The sequence below is a fragment of the Neopsephotus bourkii genome, unplaced genomic scaffold (assembly GCF_033783945.1).
Source record: "Neopsephotus bourkii isolate Nb327-2 ecotype Australia unplaced genomic scaffold, CSIRO-AGI_Nbou_v1 NB_1749, whole genome shotgun sequence".
Taxonomy (NCBI): Eukaryota; Metazoa; Chordata; class Aves; order Psittaciformes; family Psittacidae; genus Neopsephotus; species Neopsephotus bourkii.
This window is the reverse complement of record NW_026902223.1, coordinates 3173542-3190274: the sequence shown is the minus strand read 5'-3', so window position 1 is coordinate 3190274 and position 16733 is coordinate 3173542. Positions and strand designations below refer to the sequence as shown.

At 40.5% G+C, this 16733-nt stretch overlaps 1 protein-coding gene across 4 annotated transcripts in view; it reads right to left on the bottom strand.

The window, feature by feature from the left end:
• PRKCA (protein kinase C alpha) overlaps positions 1 to 16733 on the bottom strand; it is a 161614-nt gene that overhangs the window by 23478 nt on the left and 121403 nt on the right. For 2 of the 4 annotated variants that reach the window (XM_061377225.1, XM_061377222.1), the window contains exons 9-11: positions 13201 to 13230; positions 2115 to 2258; positions 1200 to 1373 (exon numbers count right to left, since the gene is read on the bottom strand). In XM_061377225.1, the coding sequence (XP_061233209.1) occupies positions 1200 to 1373; positions 2115 to 2258; positions 13201 to 13230 (348 nt within the window). Of the gene's footprint in view, positions 1 to 1199; positions 1374 to 2114; positions 2259 to 5909; positions 5934 to 13200; positions 13231 to 16733 lie in introns of all 4 variants that reach the window. The other 2 variants (XM_061377223.1, XM_061377224.1) reach the window with 2 other exon arrangements.

Sequence of the window (16733 nt, the reverse complement as noted above, 5' to 3'; positions counted from 1 at the left end):
TATAGATATAAATCTATTTCTGACTAGGACTTCTTATAAGTATCTTCATATTGTAAGTAGAGGCAGCAAAAACAGAAGAAAGCAAGCAAGAATTACCAAGTGCAATATTTCCCACATTCATGTTTTACTGTGATTAATTATGTCTACCAATCTGCTGCATTCAGGCCATTTTCTGCTCAGAGATTTGTAGACATTGAAAAGAGTTTGAAAATGCCTCTAACAAGACCAACAATTATGCTATGAAATGGTGATAGGATGGCATGGCTTGCTTGTGGAACATTACAATGTTATTAATCCAAACTGTCTGTTGCTTGTTCATTTGTTTTTAGATTAAAAGCCATCAACAATGTAAGAAGTAAAAGATAAGGAATATTCAAGTGGAAAAACAACCATGTGTCCTTCCATCACCCCATCAAGTGACAACACAGCCCTGAGGCACCAGGTCAATGTCACTGTCATAACCATCATAAGATGGCTACAAGTGAGACAAGAAGAGCCTTGGTTTCTTCTGAATAAAGACCTCTAAGCAGTCTGGAACATTTGGAGCCAGTTCACTAGTGGTGCGCTGTGCACCCATGCCCACTGGAAATCAAAAGCACACTAAATGCCAACTCTCTACCATGCAGCTTTCCATATCATCCAATAGACTGGCATGGTGTCACTGGACCCTCACATCCATCCTGCAGTCTGTCCCTGGGAGATGTTTTGCAGGGTGGTGGGGCAATGTCCACTTCAAATATTCATAAAGAAGGAAGGAAAAACCCCAGTGTTTTCCCTCTGTGCTGATGTACCTGAAAACTGAATTAAAACCTACAACACTGATTCATGACTATCACCTCGTGATATAATAACAACCACTGAGACTTTTCAAGTTATATTCTCAGATCCTTAGGAGCATTCAGGAACCTTTGGGGATCTGGGCTCAAGGCTCTGCCTTAGCAAAGCACACATTATTAAGTTATGAATTGTCACACTGGTCTGCCTGAATTACTGTATGAAAAGACGCAATTAAACCTAGGTTTTGTATTTAACACACAAAGTGTAACTACATGCAGTACCTATTTCTTCACCAAATTCTGTGTACAGAATCTATGATATATAGGTTGGATGATAGTAAATGTTACCGAACTCATAAAATCCATGGTCACACAGCATGGAAAACATCAGGGTTGCAAGAAGGACAGAGCTCTTGTACGTACAACTGTTTGGAAACAAGAGTGAAGCTGTGTCAGGAACGGTGGTTTGTCTTGCAACGCCAGGACTCGCTTTTCAACCATTGTACATTCAACATCATCATCCTGAATCACCACATCTTTTTTCAGTATTTTGATTGCATAGAGCTCCTCTGTCCCCTTCCTGTCTGCCAGCATCACCTGCACAAAGAGAGGCAAAAGGGTGAAAATCTTCCTTACCTGCCAAGGAGAAAAGGTGACTTATATGCCCGAAGATTTGTATAGACAGCAATCCAGCTTTTCCTTTTAATGGTATAGACTAACTTGATCAAAACTCCAAAAATACCACCATTGCTCACCCACTGCAATGAGCTGTACCAGTCATTTCAGACAAAGCCTGTGCCAAACCCCTCTGGTTAATCGCAGGCACATTGCCAAAGGGCCGATAAAATGTTAGGTCCCTAGGGACTTCTTCAGTAAAGGGCACTTTATCACAGAAGTACTTGCTGAAATAGGGAGGAAACCAGCAGCCCTTTCTCTGAACTACCAGATTTCAAATACGTATATGCTACTCCTGCTTTTCCCCCACTATTCAGCCTTACCAATGTTGATGACTTCCAGAAGCAGCAGTGACCTAGGTGGCAAAGCCAGAAAAGTAGACTTGATTTCATCGAAACTGCCAAGAAGTGAGGATCTAAAAGGATGTTTCTTACATCCTGCCCAACAGCCTGAGTGCTTTTATTTTTATACTGCCAATCCTAACTGAAGCCTGCTAGTCCTTAAGGAATCACCCTTTTCCATGTTAAAAAATCCTCCCTAAAAATGCACATCCTTTTGGCTCTCGATTTTGCTTCTTACAGATCTGTAAATTCAGCCTTCCTCAAGGACAGAAAGGAAAAAAGAAGAATGTGACTGGAAGAGTTATTGAGAATTCATTCCTACCTTCCCGAAGCTCCCCTTTCCAAGAACCATGAGAAAGTTGAAGTCTGTCAGCTTCACCCTGTCCAGATTGTTGGATGGCACACTTGAGATCCTGTCTTCTGTTGGAGTAATGACTTTGTTACCAGCTGGCCCAAGTTTGGCTTTCTGAAGAACATACACACACATACACACACAAAAACAGGAAAGTAAGAAGAGCTGCCAGTTTCCTTGGCAGAACGGATCACCGGGTGAAGGTTAGAATTGAAGATCACCGGATCTGAGGTGGCATTCCCAGGAGAAAGGCTGCATAACAAAAGCTACACAGACACAACTTCAAAGACTCATTCCAACAATACTTTTGACATCACCAAATGAAGTAGGAAACTGTGTTCATGTATAACCAGATAAAGGCAGATATCTGCTTAGAAGAGCAAAACCAAAGCAAAAACCAAAGCCAAAGGAAGAAAGAAATCACTCATTTTCATGCCAAACGCAGCCTTATCTGGTGTTTTTGTTTGAAAATACAAAAAATGCTTTTCAAAAATGTCATGCTACGATCTACAGAGGGTATTTTAGGGCATAAACAGACTCTTCAATACATTCTCTTTTAAAATGTAATTCTTCACATCATTGCACAGCAAGAGTTAGGAAATCTTTGACATGCATTACGAAATATTACCTACATTAGGAAAAAAACCCACACATGAGAATTAATGCAGATGAACATGGCCACTTTCAAACCAGCAACACGATCAACTTTGATTTTCAATCAAGTGTTGATCTGGAAAAGGGAGGAAGGGAAATATTACATACAAAGGCTCTGCCTCGGCAACAGAGTCTGGTTTGTGGAAGGTTGCAACAGTCTCAGTATTTCATAAGAGACACCATATAATTGTTCAAGTAAATTGCATTTCAAATCTCAACGTTAATAGAAGAGAAAAAGAAAGACTCACCAAAAGCCAATGCAGGCTACAACATAATATCCCTCTTTTTCTCAAAACAATCCCATATACCTGCAGAAGTAAAGCCTTTGGGATAGAAGCGTTTTCCCCCCATCTATCTAGTGAGTCTGGTAAATCACTTTTAATACAGTCAATTTACTTTGTGCCACTGATATATGTTCCATGTTTAAGAACTACTTTTCTCACTGCAGAAGTATAGTATTTGTGCATTCTCACTGTTTTACAAAGAAACTCACAGAAATAAAAGTTTATTCAAAGTCATGCAATAAATCATCTCAGAAGCCTGGCCTCGTGTATACCTTTGGCAGCCTTGCTGGAAACTGGGAGATACAAACTTTCCCCTCCACAGACAAGTTTAAAACCATTAAGATTGAAAGGGGAGACTCGATCCATGGACTCCAGTACTCTTCTACTGCAGGCAATAATGTCAAGTAATCCTCTGATAGAATAACCACGTGTCACTCGAAAAGCATAATCAAATTGGATGATTCTTCCTTCAACTTTATAAATGCAGACTCTGATACCTGGGATATGAATTCTGGCAATTGTGATCTCTCTTTTTTAAACTGCAATACAGCTTAAAATGTGCAATTTCTTCCATCACCATTATTACTTGCTTGCATGAAAGCAGCACAAAAAAAGGAAGAAAACTCCCAATATCCTTTATTTGAACAAGATAAAGACATAGTTTAAAGAAAGAGCTTTGCTGGCCATGCCTCTGTGATGGGATATCAGAAAAAAGATCCTGCTCCTCAGAAACAAGAAGCAATTTCAATATCCGCCTTTCCGCTGAAGAACTGAGTTCCAAATCAGGCACTGAATGGAAAACACCAGCTTTATTTCTTATACTTTAAACCCACTGGGGTAGGTTGTTGACAGCTTGGTCAAAAAATGTGTAATTCGGAACAACATTATTATTAAATTATTAAATTCTCAGACCCGTATCAAAGGTCCGTATTTCCCTTCCGCCAGGACACTGCTCATGAGCGTGCTGAGGAAAGTTCTTCACATTTCAATGTGAATTCCTGTAACTCCTTTCTGGCTTAAGGTCCTAGTAAAAGTATACTGGGAATTTCAACACTGGCAAGCATGTAACAGGAGGATACAATACAATACAGGATACAATAATAAACCAAATCAAAGCATTTCGTAGATGATGCATTAAGAGCTTCCCAAGACACTACAGCAACATGTTTCAATTATGACTTAGCTTCAGGCATACCACTTTATCATCTTCTTAGTACTGTTTAAAAGAATTTACAGAGATACTGGAGCAAAATTAAGCTACAGGCATGGAAATAAAGTTAGATAAACATAGGGAAGCCATTACAGATGCTACCTGTGCCACCAAGTTTGTGAGGGGGCAGAAAGAAACCCTGAAAGATCTATTACTTATTACCTGTCTTTGAGAATTATCTGCTGTGTATATCCCATGTTATTAAGTTCACCCTGAAGCACAACCCTAAACCAAAACATCTCTTATGAGCCTCATGGAAGTTTCTATACTCAGCAGAGATGTCAGAACTCATCAGTAATAACTGACATTGATGGGTATAAGGAAAGCCTTTAACCTTGCCCTTCATTACAGAACTTAATGCAGAATAGGGGGCAAGACAAAAGTATGCCAGAAACTCAGCTAATGATGTCTGGTTATGACCAAAGGATCAGGAAAATGTCTTCCAAGTATTAAAACTGCTTTACATTAAAACCAGCAAATCTACAACATTTTCTTTACAGAAAACCTACAAACTGAATGAATGTTGTGCCTTATACAAGTTATACACAGGGTGTTGACTGGCAAACTTTCTTCATACAGAGAAATGTTCATCTCTTCCTATGACCTGCCTGGGAAATAACTTGCTGAGCAGATATTTCCCTCAGGTTTTTGAACACCTCAATAATATCTCTCAACAGGGACACTGTCTTTTCACATAAAAAACAATTGATGTATTTCAGGTATTTCCAAACTACTGTTAAAATACAGCCAGGGAGAGGAGCACAAGGAAAATATATATAACAGGCAAAACATTACATTACTGATGCATTTTAATTCACATAAATTACATGCAAAAGCACACACCATTACGTTTACTGTCACCTCTGCAGCCACGACTGCCCATGATGAAGACCTTTACTGTTTATTAGAAAGCAAAAGAATCTATTTGAGGCTTATGCACTGTTAAGGCTAACTTAAGCACTAAGACCAGGACAGACTGTGGCTAGAGGTGATTTCCAGAGCTCCTGGGAATGCTGATGCACCAACATGACCAATCACAGAGGGATAAGGAGACCCAGGGGGTATTCCAGTTTCTGTGGATCCATAGCCAGCTGCAGTACATGTGTGTTCTCATAAGGTCAGGAACAGGGAATGTTTTAACATGCTCTCAGTGAGCTGTATCTGATACGCCTTGGATAGTGTGGAGAGAAAATGCCATGCAACCAACACACTCTTCCAGATTCCTGGAGCAAAACCAGTTCTGCAGCTACAGAAGGGACGTAATGCAAATGATTCATAAAAGCTGACTGGAAAAGAGCAATGGTATTTTGCCTCTTGTACCATGACTGAAGTTGAAAAGAGCAGAATCCTACTTGAATCCACCTTTTCTTTTTATGGATATCAAAACTTGCTGACGTTGAAGATGGCATTCCCAGCCCTGGATTAATTTTCAATTTCCAACTGCTTGGTTAATATATTTGATGAACCCACAACATCATTACACTGAAGCCAGCTTGCAGCAAACCAACCAGGAAAACTGTATGTTAAAGGTAAGTTAGTTTGCACGGTAGCAGCAGAGTTAATCTAAGAAGAAAACAAGACATGCACATCATCTTACTTCCTCTGGTTTGGACGCACCTTATCTTGGCCAGTTCGTTTACCCTGAAACCACAGGTGAGACACACTTCACATATTGAGTCCAAGTTCACTCCTCCATGGAGTGTTACGAAGGTGCAGTGTGTTACACTGCAGAGTCTCTCATTTGGTATGTGCTTTTTGGAAATGATACTTCAGGTTGTGCAGTAAAACTGGTTTTTTACTGCACATTTAATTCAAGTGTAGCAATTTTTCTAGATATCTGTATCTAGATACAGGTGTCAGTATCTGAAGGGGGCCTATAGGGGTGCTGGGGAGAGATTCTTCATCAGGGACTGTAGTGATAGGACAAGGGGTAATGGGTTAAAACTTAAACAGGGGAAGTTTAGATTGGATATAAGGAGGAAATTCTTTCCTGTTAGGGTGGTGAGGCACTGGAATGGGCTGCCCAGGGAAGCTGTGAATGCTCCATCCCTGGCAGTGTTCAAGGTCAGGCTGGATGAAGCCTTAGGTGATATGGTTTAGTGTGAGATGTCCCTGCCCATGGCAGGGGGTTGGAACTGGATGATCTTAAGGTCCTTTCCAACCCTAACTATTCTATGATTCTATATGAGAAGAAAAAAAAAAAGGCTTCTCTAACACCTAATGAGAAGTGTGGTGCAAAGAAGCAAAACAAGTGATTTAGGGAATAGTAATTTACTATTGCATTAAACTTTCAACTGCAAATTCTCATTGAGTCTCTTCAAAACTTTCTGTCTGATTCTCTGCTGTGAAGACAACGTAATGGGGCAAAACAATAAATCTGCACTGTGGCTCCTCTGCCCTCCGGTTATTATCTCTAGTTCAGAAAATTAAGACTCCAGAGCAAAAAGATTGAATTGGTCATTCTTCCCTTTAGCCAATAAATGAATAAAATTCATGAAGAATTTAGAAACCACATTCTGGCTTTCAGTCTCTTTAGGGCAACGAGCTACATATCACAGTGCTAGTGCTTTAACACCCTGTATCGTTCAACTTCATTATTCCTTATCTCTTGTGGTCAGCTCACTAACACTGGATTTGTTCCCATACGGAAAACCAACGTGGGGTTCCAGAACAGCCCAGACCTGCTGCCACACCCCAGCACACTTCAAACACAGCTCCAGAAGGGAGAAACGCTTGTCATTTCCCATGGAAAAGTATTCCAGCCAACAAAAGGCAGGGAATCAGCGGTTCACCAGAGGATGCACTTCTCGGTTGTCAAGGCAACTTGCTCTTTGCAAGCCCAAGATGCCCAATGGGGAGATCTCTGGTAAATTCTCCAGAGGAGGAAGTGACAAAGAGAAAACATTTGACAACGCTGCTGACTTCCCATCCTGTGTGTGGAGGTACCACACATAGAGCACACACAACTTCCACGTGGAAACAGCCACAGTTCATCATTACCGATTCACTCCACTGACACCTACTGGGAAAAGAAATGGGAAAGCTTTGCTCCCGGCAGCTGAGCCTCCCGGGGACTCATAGCTCTGCTCTGCATCACACATCAGCATCCCCTCCCCTTCTCTATAGCAGACTCCACCTAGCACTGGCTGCTTTGCCATTCAGCTGTAAATAGCAAATGAAGGATGCAACAACAGAGCAGCACTGGCTTCAGTGTCCATTCCAGAAAATCAGTTTTGATAGCATGAGGGTCAGCAGTCTAAGGCCTGACTGAGCAGGTTTTATCTGGGGTCCCAAGATCTCTGTCCTCTGGACACAATTCAACCAATTCCTCTGCGAAACCAACAAAAATCACAGCTTCTCACACTGCAACAAGTTCTCACCAGTTCTTTAACAGACCCCAGCACACTCTTCGGATGTCACCGGCTGATGGAACAACCATAGCCCACATTGCTCCCAATGTTTCTCTTCCTAATTCTTATATTAACCCAAACCCGTAACAAAGCTGCAGCAACACTCTGTGTACCACCTGAAGAAATGGCAAAATGGGTGGTGAGAAGGAAGGAAAGAACAGTCTCAACAGCAACATCCCAGTTTCACTACTACAGCCCAGGAGGCTTCCGCTGCAAGTATGAAACCAATGCTCAGTTATGTCTGTCAGTAGCTGGACTTCACACCAGAAGCATCAGAGCAGCTCAGATCTCAGATGAACTGTAGATACTGTCACTGATAGAACTGGCAAAACTCATACCAAGGATGTAAAAGGGAGAAACTGAAATAATCTACTCAACTCTCAAGGTAGGATGAAAAGCCCTATTCAGGTTTCCAGTCATGAAACCTCACTGGGGATTTTGATCAACACATTGAGCTATCAGCAAGCCTTTAATAAAGTAAATAAACACAATAAATTACAAGTCAAATCTGGAGGAAAAAACCTCCCATTTACCAAATGTTCTCCATCATAGTGGCAGCTTGTTTCTTAGATTATTGCATTTCCAATTCCATGTAATTATAGATGCTATGAAGGACTATCAATTTCCTAGTTTATACAACTTAATTATCAGGATGCTGAGAATTTGAAATGAGAAAGCCCACTTCTAAGCCCCAGCAAGACCTAATACTTCACCAGAGTTTTAAGCTTAATACCATAACCTAATGCAAGCTTATAATTCATTAGTGGAGAGTTTTGTAGTCATGGAAACAACAGAAAAGAGAAAGTTAGAGCCTAAACTCTGGATGATTTAGCAGCCCATCAGCTCGAATGAGGGTGGGGACAGCACAAGCACTACACCTTGCTCCAGCCTGAGCTGATGTCATTGCTGTTACACGTCAACAAGGGGGAATTAACTTCCTTGGCCACTTTAGCTGTTTCCCTACAAAACACGCGCTGAGCATCAGGGGAGATGCTTTTGCATTAAATTTCCCATGAAACAGAACAAAAGACGCATTCTCAGACTCTTCTGCTTCTTTCCTTGGCTTAACAAATGCTCATACAGAAGACAGCAACATGTGGCTTGTCCCATCCTGCTGTGCACTCTCACTGGTTCTTCTTTGCTCCTTTCAAGAACAAACTAACTAATGAACTAAACTACAGGAACATACTGCACTCAATGTATACACACACATATTTGTCCATATAGAAAGGAGCACACTTGGATTAGACTGGTGCAGACTGGGATGCCTACACAAAACATCGCAAGAGCCACCAGTGCTGGAGTAATGGGCTGGACCACAGGCATTACTGAGGATTCACAAGGTCTATACAGATCATTTTTCAGCCATGTATTCCTTGGTGAAGTTACATCCTAGCAAGACTTCCTAGCAGCAAGAACACTGAATATAGGCAAAGAAGCAGAATGCTGTTTATATGTACTCATTTATCATTTATTTTCATGACAGCCATGTCACTATGGTGAACTGTGACATAATGCAATATATAAAAATGGAAATGCCTTTTTTACTTCAAAAGCTAAAGTAGTTATTGAAAAAGTAGCTAGGAAAAGAGTTCTCATCATTCTCATTGCTACTAAAAAGGCATGGAGGCAAACAGGATGTTTCATAAAAATATAAATGGGGAGGGTGATAACGCTCTACCTGGGAGTTAAATATGGACTATTTTATGTCTTTAGTTTACTTTTCCCCTCATTTCCTCTCCTCCTCCCCTTGAACTTGTGCCATATTGACCCTTTGGGTTAATAATAGTAAATTCATTTAAAGGATATTCCTGAAAAAAATAATTGTGCCATATACAAAAAGGATTAGAAATGCCTTTCTGCAGAAATCATGTGGAAGAACACAGGAAACCCACTCCTGAAGCCCGCTCTTGTGCTAAACTGCTTTGCTCATCACATAGGAACGATGGTATCAGGGTGCTCCTGAATTAATTTGGGTTACAGATAACAGAAGTGGTGTGTCAAACAAAGAGTCCTAGGCAATTAGTAAAACAGAATTATGTTTCCTAATCCTAGCAGGAGCTGGGTACTTGGATCCCATGCCTCTATTAACACCCTGCAGGCTCACAAAACTGATGAGCTTGTTCTACTCAGTGACTCACAGATTTCCACTGAGGTGCATTACTTGCAGATAGCATATAGAGATGAGCATGACGGAGGCAGAAAGACAGGGAATCATGGAATTCCTGAGGCACCCAAAGGTAGAGATGAACTGAGCACTGTAAAGGTGAGCAGAGGCAGTGCTCGCCAGTACAGCAGCAAGTGACTAAGTACTTTGATTAGTGAAAAAGTCATCAGTTCCAGTTAGAAATCTTAAGTATGAGAATGCTGCATTTTATCCAAACAGCAGTTTAATTTAATGGCTTTGCATCTTTCTAAATATATACCTGCAATCACTTTCATGATTTCATTTCTTTCCGGACTCTTGCTTGCCAGCCGCTTGCTTTGGGAGCTATTCCATGTTCTTTACTGACCCCGTGTGGTTTCTTGCTCCAAGCAAAAATTACTTTCTCAAGCTCAACGTCATGTTCAATGGGAGTTTACTTACGATAAAAGCAGTAAGAGACTCCTAAATGACAACAGTTTAATATGCCATTCAGAGCTGCTTATTCTGGGGGGTTTATAACCTCATTCCCTATTCATCTCTTTGTTTAATGTTATTTATATTGCTATATAGAAGTTAAAACTGTATGAGGTACTTGAATAGATGATTTCCAAGTGATGCCCAAATCTGCCAGGCTCAAGACTAAGGTGACTATATCCCCTAGAAAATGTAGACAATGAAGTCAAATGACTATGAAAAAGAGTAAGATGAAAAGGGATTTATCTACCTTAAGAATAGGATTTTCAGATGATACTGCCCTGGACAGCGGATATCTGGCTGTGAGCAGTGAAATGAAGACAGGGAAGAGCTTCCAGGTTCCTATTTGGCACTGTCAACATGTTTAATCTGTTTAATAATCCTGTGGCCACCTGAGTCTACTTTGTTTTCTGCTTTTATTGCCAAACACGCCATCCCCTGCAACAGAGCACTGTCTAACGGGATGAAATGTAATTAAAGAGGCTGCCTAGGAATAATATTCAAGAATTCTTGCAGAAATACCCTGCAGTAGCAGTAATAAAAACCCCAGACAACAAATACGATGCTAGAACAGCAAATCCCTAAGTGACAGAAAGAGAATTGCTTTTATACATGCTCCCTCATCCTTTAATTATGCTCATTACTGCTAAGTTTCAGTAATACAAAAGCCTGGAGTGCAGAATTTGCTTTTAAGCATAAAACTCATTTTTATATAGCTAAAAAGAGTAAAATTCTGATATAAAATAATCATTAACAACTTCAGTTCTACCTGAACTTAGGGCAAATCTCGGCCACTGACCACCATAGCCATGAGAGGCTGCAGACCAGGACCAACTTTAAAGCCTTGGGATTCTGTATCCAGTGAAACTATTTAGCACACACAAGCACACACACAAAGCTGGAGGTGTTTTCTGCATGATGCTAAGAAAATAATCTGATTAAATATACGCGTTGCTGGTGGAACAAAAGCAGCAGAAATGCGTGATGCTTCCCAGCGTCTGGTAATTCCATAAACAAGAGTTGCTGCTCTTGGACCTCGTTCACAGCATTCTCACATTTGCTGTGATATTATAAAATCATGTTTGCACATTTTACTGGCTTCTAGCTCCAAAGGGTTACATTATCCTCAGGAACACAGCCTGCCTCCTTCATCGGCTCCTGCTGCTTCCTTTCAATTCCAATCCTGGGAACACAACCTCCCCAGACGTCCCACATAAACTGATTACTTACAAAATTATTTCCATGGACATGCTAACGTCAGTGGTGATTAGCCTGCAGAATGCAGCATGCAGTGACGCTTCTGAGCTCAGGTTAGTGATGCTAAGTCACTGCCAGCAGCAAGCAGAACAGGGATTGGTAATAAAGTAGAGAGAAAAGACAAGACAATAAAGAAGCAGCATTTTATCCCATGGAAGTCTCCTCTTCACATCAGAACAACTTTGTTTGTATTCACATTTATGATTTGCAAGGACTAAACATGAATTTTGCCTAGGAAGCAGCTGTAGGAAACTGGTCTGCTCTTTTCTTAGCAACACTTCTTTGGTGACAACACAAATTGATCAAGGATCCTGTTAGTTGTATCAGTGCACTTCAAGGTCTGTATTTTACAACAAAGCAATTAACACCATGTTAGACGTAACTTCACATTTATCCCAGAGGTCTTATTTCAAGGTAGAGTTGCTCTGGTTTAAAATACATTTACACAGAGAAACTTGTAACTTCCCTGCATTAAACAAGTTTCATCAATGAAACCACCATGTGATTTTACTTTCAAGTAAGAAGAGGTGTAAAGCATTGAGGGAAGGCAGTCCTCTTCTGTACAGGCTTTTCTGAGATAAAGATACCAGATAAAGAATCAAGGTTAAGAAAAAATAAGTTACTGATTGCATGGCAAATGATTACTGCATTAGGAAATACTTGGTAATGACAAATACTCTTTGTTTTTCTGGTTCAGCATTAAAGCATTTGGTAAAAACATGCATTAATGATATCAGCAAGTCTTCAATAATAAAATGTGTCTTTAAGTATTTTAAGCTTTGAGCTGTAAGATGCCAACTGCTTCAGGTCAACTTAAATTGCAAAACCACTATCTGAAGATGATAATGGGTTCAATTATCAGATTCTTGAAACAGTTTACATCACAGAACATCAAATGACATTTAAATTGTAATTAACCAATGTTTGAAACTGAAAGCAGGATTTGTGTCTGTAACCTTTTTGCCTTAATAAAGCAAGAGGATTTGTTAGAGATACATGCAACAAAAAGTTCACACATGTATGTTCTCGATGCTGATGTGGGTCTTTTATGGCACTAATTCAGTGATGTGGTGATTAGTGAAAGAAATAAAATGGGAAGTAAACAGGTGAATTGGTATTTCAGGTATCAGAGCAAATGTGTAATATCTTATGATATAGTATACTCCAACCAAGATACAGCAATATATGTAGTACATTATGTAGTATATTATATCATAAAACATGCATGCTATATTATGTAAATTTATCTATTGAAATATACAGTGAACATGAGCATTATCAGATTTGTGGAAGCTAAAGTTCCATGAGTGTCTTTCAAATTAAAGATGCACCATTTTCCATTTTCCATGAGAAGGTGGCATTCGTTTAACTAATTCCTTCAGAAGGAAAGGCATCTGCTGAGGTTTGAGTAAGAAAAATTTGGATCCAGGGAGTACTTTATGACATCATAGAAGATGCATATTTCATTTTTTTTTATCCATTAGAAGGGCTTAAACTGGGGAAATAACAAGTGCATCCTTAAAATAAGGTGAGAATGAAAGTGAATGTAATAAACTTCAAACACTGGTAAAGAGGATTGTGTGGAGAGGAAGGTGTGGGAGAACACCAAGGAGAAAACTACCTTGAAGAAGTGGATATTTACATGACAGTCCTGGAAGAGACAGGAAAGGGAGAAACACTGCTTGGTTAGTAAAGGGCTTGCAAAGCAAAACAGCAACAATTAGTCGCAGAAGTAAGCAAAATCAAAGCAGCCAGAATACAGAAATGGACACATCTGCTACACAGAAAAATCACAGAAAAGAAACCATGGTGTTAATACCCTGCCAGTACAGAGCATGATGCAGCCGTGGTCTGCACGCAGCTGCTCTTCAGTGTGAGCCTCAGTCGTGTACATACATAGGCTTCATGCATGGAACACCCCGCAATGTGTTAAACCACTGCAATGCATAAAGCTACATGTATGTGCAGATGTGTGCAGGCTGGGCTCTTCACAACGAACGAGCACTGCAGAAGCATGGCAGCATGAAAGTTAGGTTTGATTATTTTTGGCCTTGTTTTGAGATGCACATTTAACCTTTATGTATGGGATAAAGAAATCCCTGCTGTCAGTATGATCTTCTACATTCTTCACCTTAAATCACAACATACAGGCTGAGAAAAGCCTTACAGAAATCACAAGCTCATACAAACTGAGACCAGAGATGTATGTCATCTGGTTAGGAAATTTCAAGTTCTCTAGTTTCAGATATGATGAGTCAATGGGAAACCTCCAGATAAGTGCATATGGGAATTCCCCGTGCCAAACTATAGCATAGAACAGATGGAGTCATCTAACAGCATCTCTATGCTGCTGCAAAGTATTCTCTAATGATTAAATATGCACAATTTAAAAATAGGAATGAGTGCCATGGCCAAAAAAAGCAACTCTTCTTTTTCTCTCTCTATATACATAATGAGTGTGTCTCGATGTGCCAGTGATATTTTGGCTGGTCATGATTTCAGTGCAGCTTAGTGCCTGTTTCCTGAAAAGTAAATTGAATCCTTCTGTTTACAGTCTGAAGTGTCAGCAATGTTAGTTCTCTTTTCCATGTCACCTTTGCTGAACTGCCTGAAGTTACAGGGATTGCTTCCCAATGGGAATGCTATTGGTTAGATATGGACAAAAAACATCGCCAGCCTTCAAAGACTTAAAAGAAATGTTTTTCACAGCCCTTGCTAAGGCTTTAGGCAGAGACCTGAAGAACTTAACTCACACATTAACAAAACCACAAGCTCCTCTACAGGACTGAGTGAAAATGTCATATTTAATCAGAAAATTCACTGGGTTCTTCAGAGGCTACTGCAAGAGTCCCTAGAGTTGTTTGCCAAAGCCCTGGCTATGGACCTGCAGCACTTCCACCCAGCCTCCAGCTCAGAATTGAAACTGCTCTAGGATGTCACCGACACTGATTAAAGGAAGAAAGCGTCCTTCTGACCTGTAACTGTTGTGAATTACCAGAAAAATGCCAGATTAATGAGGAAGCGCTGACCTGCTCCTTTCTAACAAAGCCACCCAAAACTGCTTTAAAGGAAATAATACTACAGGGAGTGTCAAAGATCTAAGAAATGCAGCACCTGCAGAGAAATAAACTGAAATGATGCACTGATGTTCAAATGGAAGAGGTTTCTCTAGTGTTAGACTATTAACATTGAAAGACATCATAAAGCCTTAATTGTGCCTTGAAATCTGTGGCAATTTTCTAGTATCGTTTAACACTGGCTGTACTGCCATGAAGAGGGCCGTGATGGTGTAAATACATGTTAGCTTCCTATGTAACAGGCTGAGATAGGCTTTATATACAGACTGAGATAAGCTACTTGTTCAAGTCTGCATAAGGATTAACACACAAGTTTGGTTGAGCAAAATGCTGCCCTGCTTCTAGAAGAGTTTATAGCACATCAGAAGTGGAAACACCTACAGCTCCTGCCTCACTGGAGAAATTACAGGCATTTATAAGCACATTGTCCCTGTTCTTCTATTTACAATATTAAGGCATTTTAGAAGACATTTTCTTTCGGATCATAATAATAATTCTGTTTAGAAGCACTGAGATGTCAACCAAATGTCACCACTGACTGTACACTTCCAATTATCAGATGTATCTACCCTGTTCTGATCTCTGTTCCTTCTCTTGTTATGTTTTGATCCGTTTAGTCTGCAAAAGGAAAGTACAGGTCTAGCTTCTGTACAGCTTTCATGAGTGATTCCACTGCACAAAGCCTCTGAAAGCATAACCTGAAAACAGCCAAAGCAAGACTGCGGGGTGTCCAGAAGCACTGCAAAGCTGGGTCTTGTCACTTCTTGGCAGCAAAATTATCCCATCAGGCAACTGGGATAACCACAGAATGGTTTGGATTGGAAAGGACCTTTAAGTTCATCCAATTCCAACCCCTGCCACGGGCAGGGACATCTTCCACTAGAGCAGCTTGCTCCAAGCCCCTGTGTCCAACCTGGCCTTGAACACTGCCAGGGATGGGGCAGCCACGGCTTCTCTGGGCACCCTGTGCCAGTGCCTCAGCACCCTCACAGGGAAGAGCCTCTTCCTAATAATAAACAAGAGCTGCTCCTGGATGGTTTATCCAGTAGCTGAATCAATTCCAGAAAGGGGAGACTGGAAATAGAGTGTACAACCAGTATGGCCACTTTCGCTGGGTACCCTGCCTGGCCTGCCTACCACACACAGGCTCACAGATCTGGCCCATGATGTCAACTAATAGATGGAAATGGTACCTGATTTTACAAACACTCGCTGTTAATTATTTTGCAGAAAACATACTTATCAGAACAACAATGTCACTGTATTGTGGAGGGATTTCATTGTTATTCATTTAATTAAATGGAATGGTACAAAACTAACTGCCAGGAAAAGCCATGTGCACTTGATGTCTCAGCTGGAATCCTAATCAAGCTAGCCGCCGCAGCAGTAGGTGTGGATGGACGTGCCCAAGAAGCACTTCCTGAGGTCCACCAGAATGGTCCCATATGGATCCCGACAGTGGGGACAGCAGTCTGAGCCCTCCCACAGAAACTAAGGGAACGATTTTGTTCTACTGAAACCCACACAGAGAGCTACAGTAAAGGAAATAACCAGAGCAAAGGAACATGCCTGACATCTCTGGAGTGTGTACCAGGAGAACCATTACGTACCTTCCCCATGGAATGCCTTAAGATTATATGAACACTAACCTATTCCCTCATAACAACGTGCTTGGGTCACCTTAAATACTAAAGCTGACTGAGGCAATTCAGATTGCTCCTATCACTTAATATACCTTGTACTTGGTAAATGTATCCATATGTATGAATTGCAGCTACTCTGCTCTTTTTTCTAAGTAAAAAAAATCACTGCTATGGACCACAACAGCTGCTTTATTTGTAATAGCATTTTCCATGATGGTGATGTGGAAAGAAGGGGACAGACAGAATAATTAACCAGCCTACTTTTAAACCAGCGTCATTCTATTATTATTTTAAGGTGCTATTTAAGTACCAAGAAGTGCTTTGCTAAGCAGCAAATTACAGGAAACGGGGCTTGGCACACTAAAAAAAACCTTTTTACAACAGAAGTTTTAGAATTTGCACATTTCCCCAAATAAAATAACGAAATAATGCCC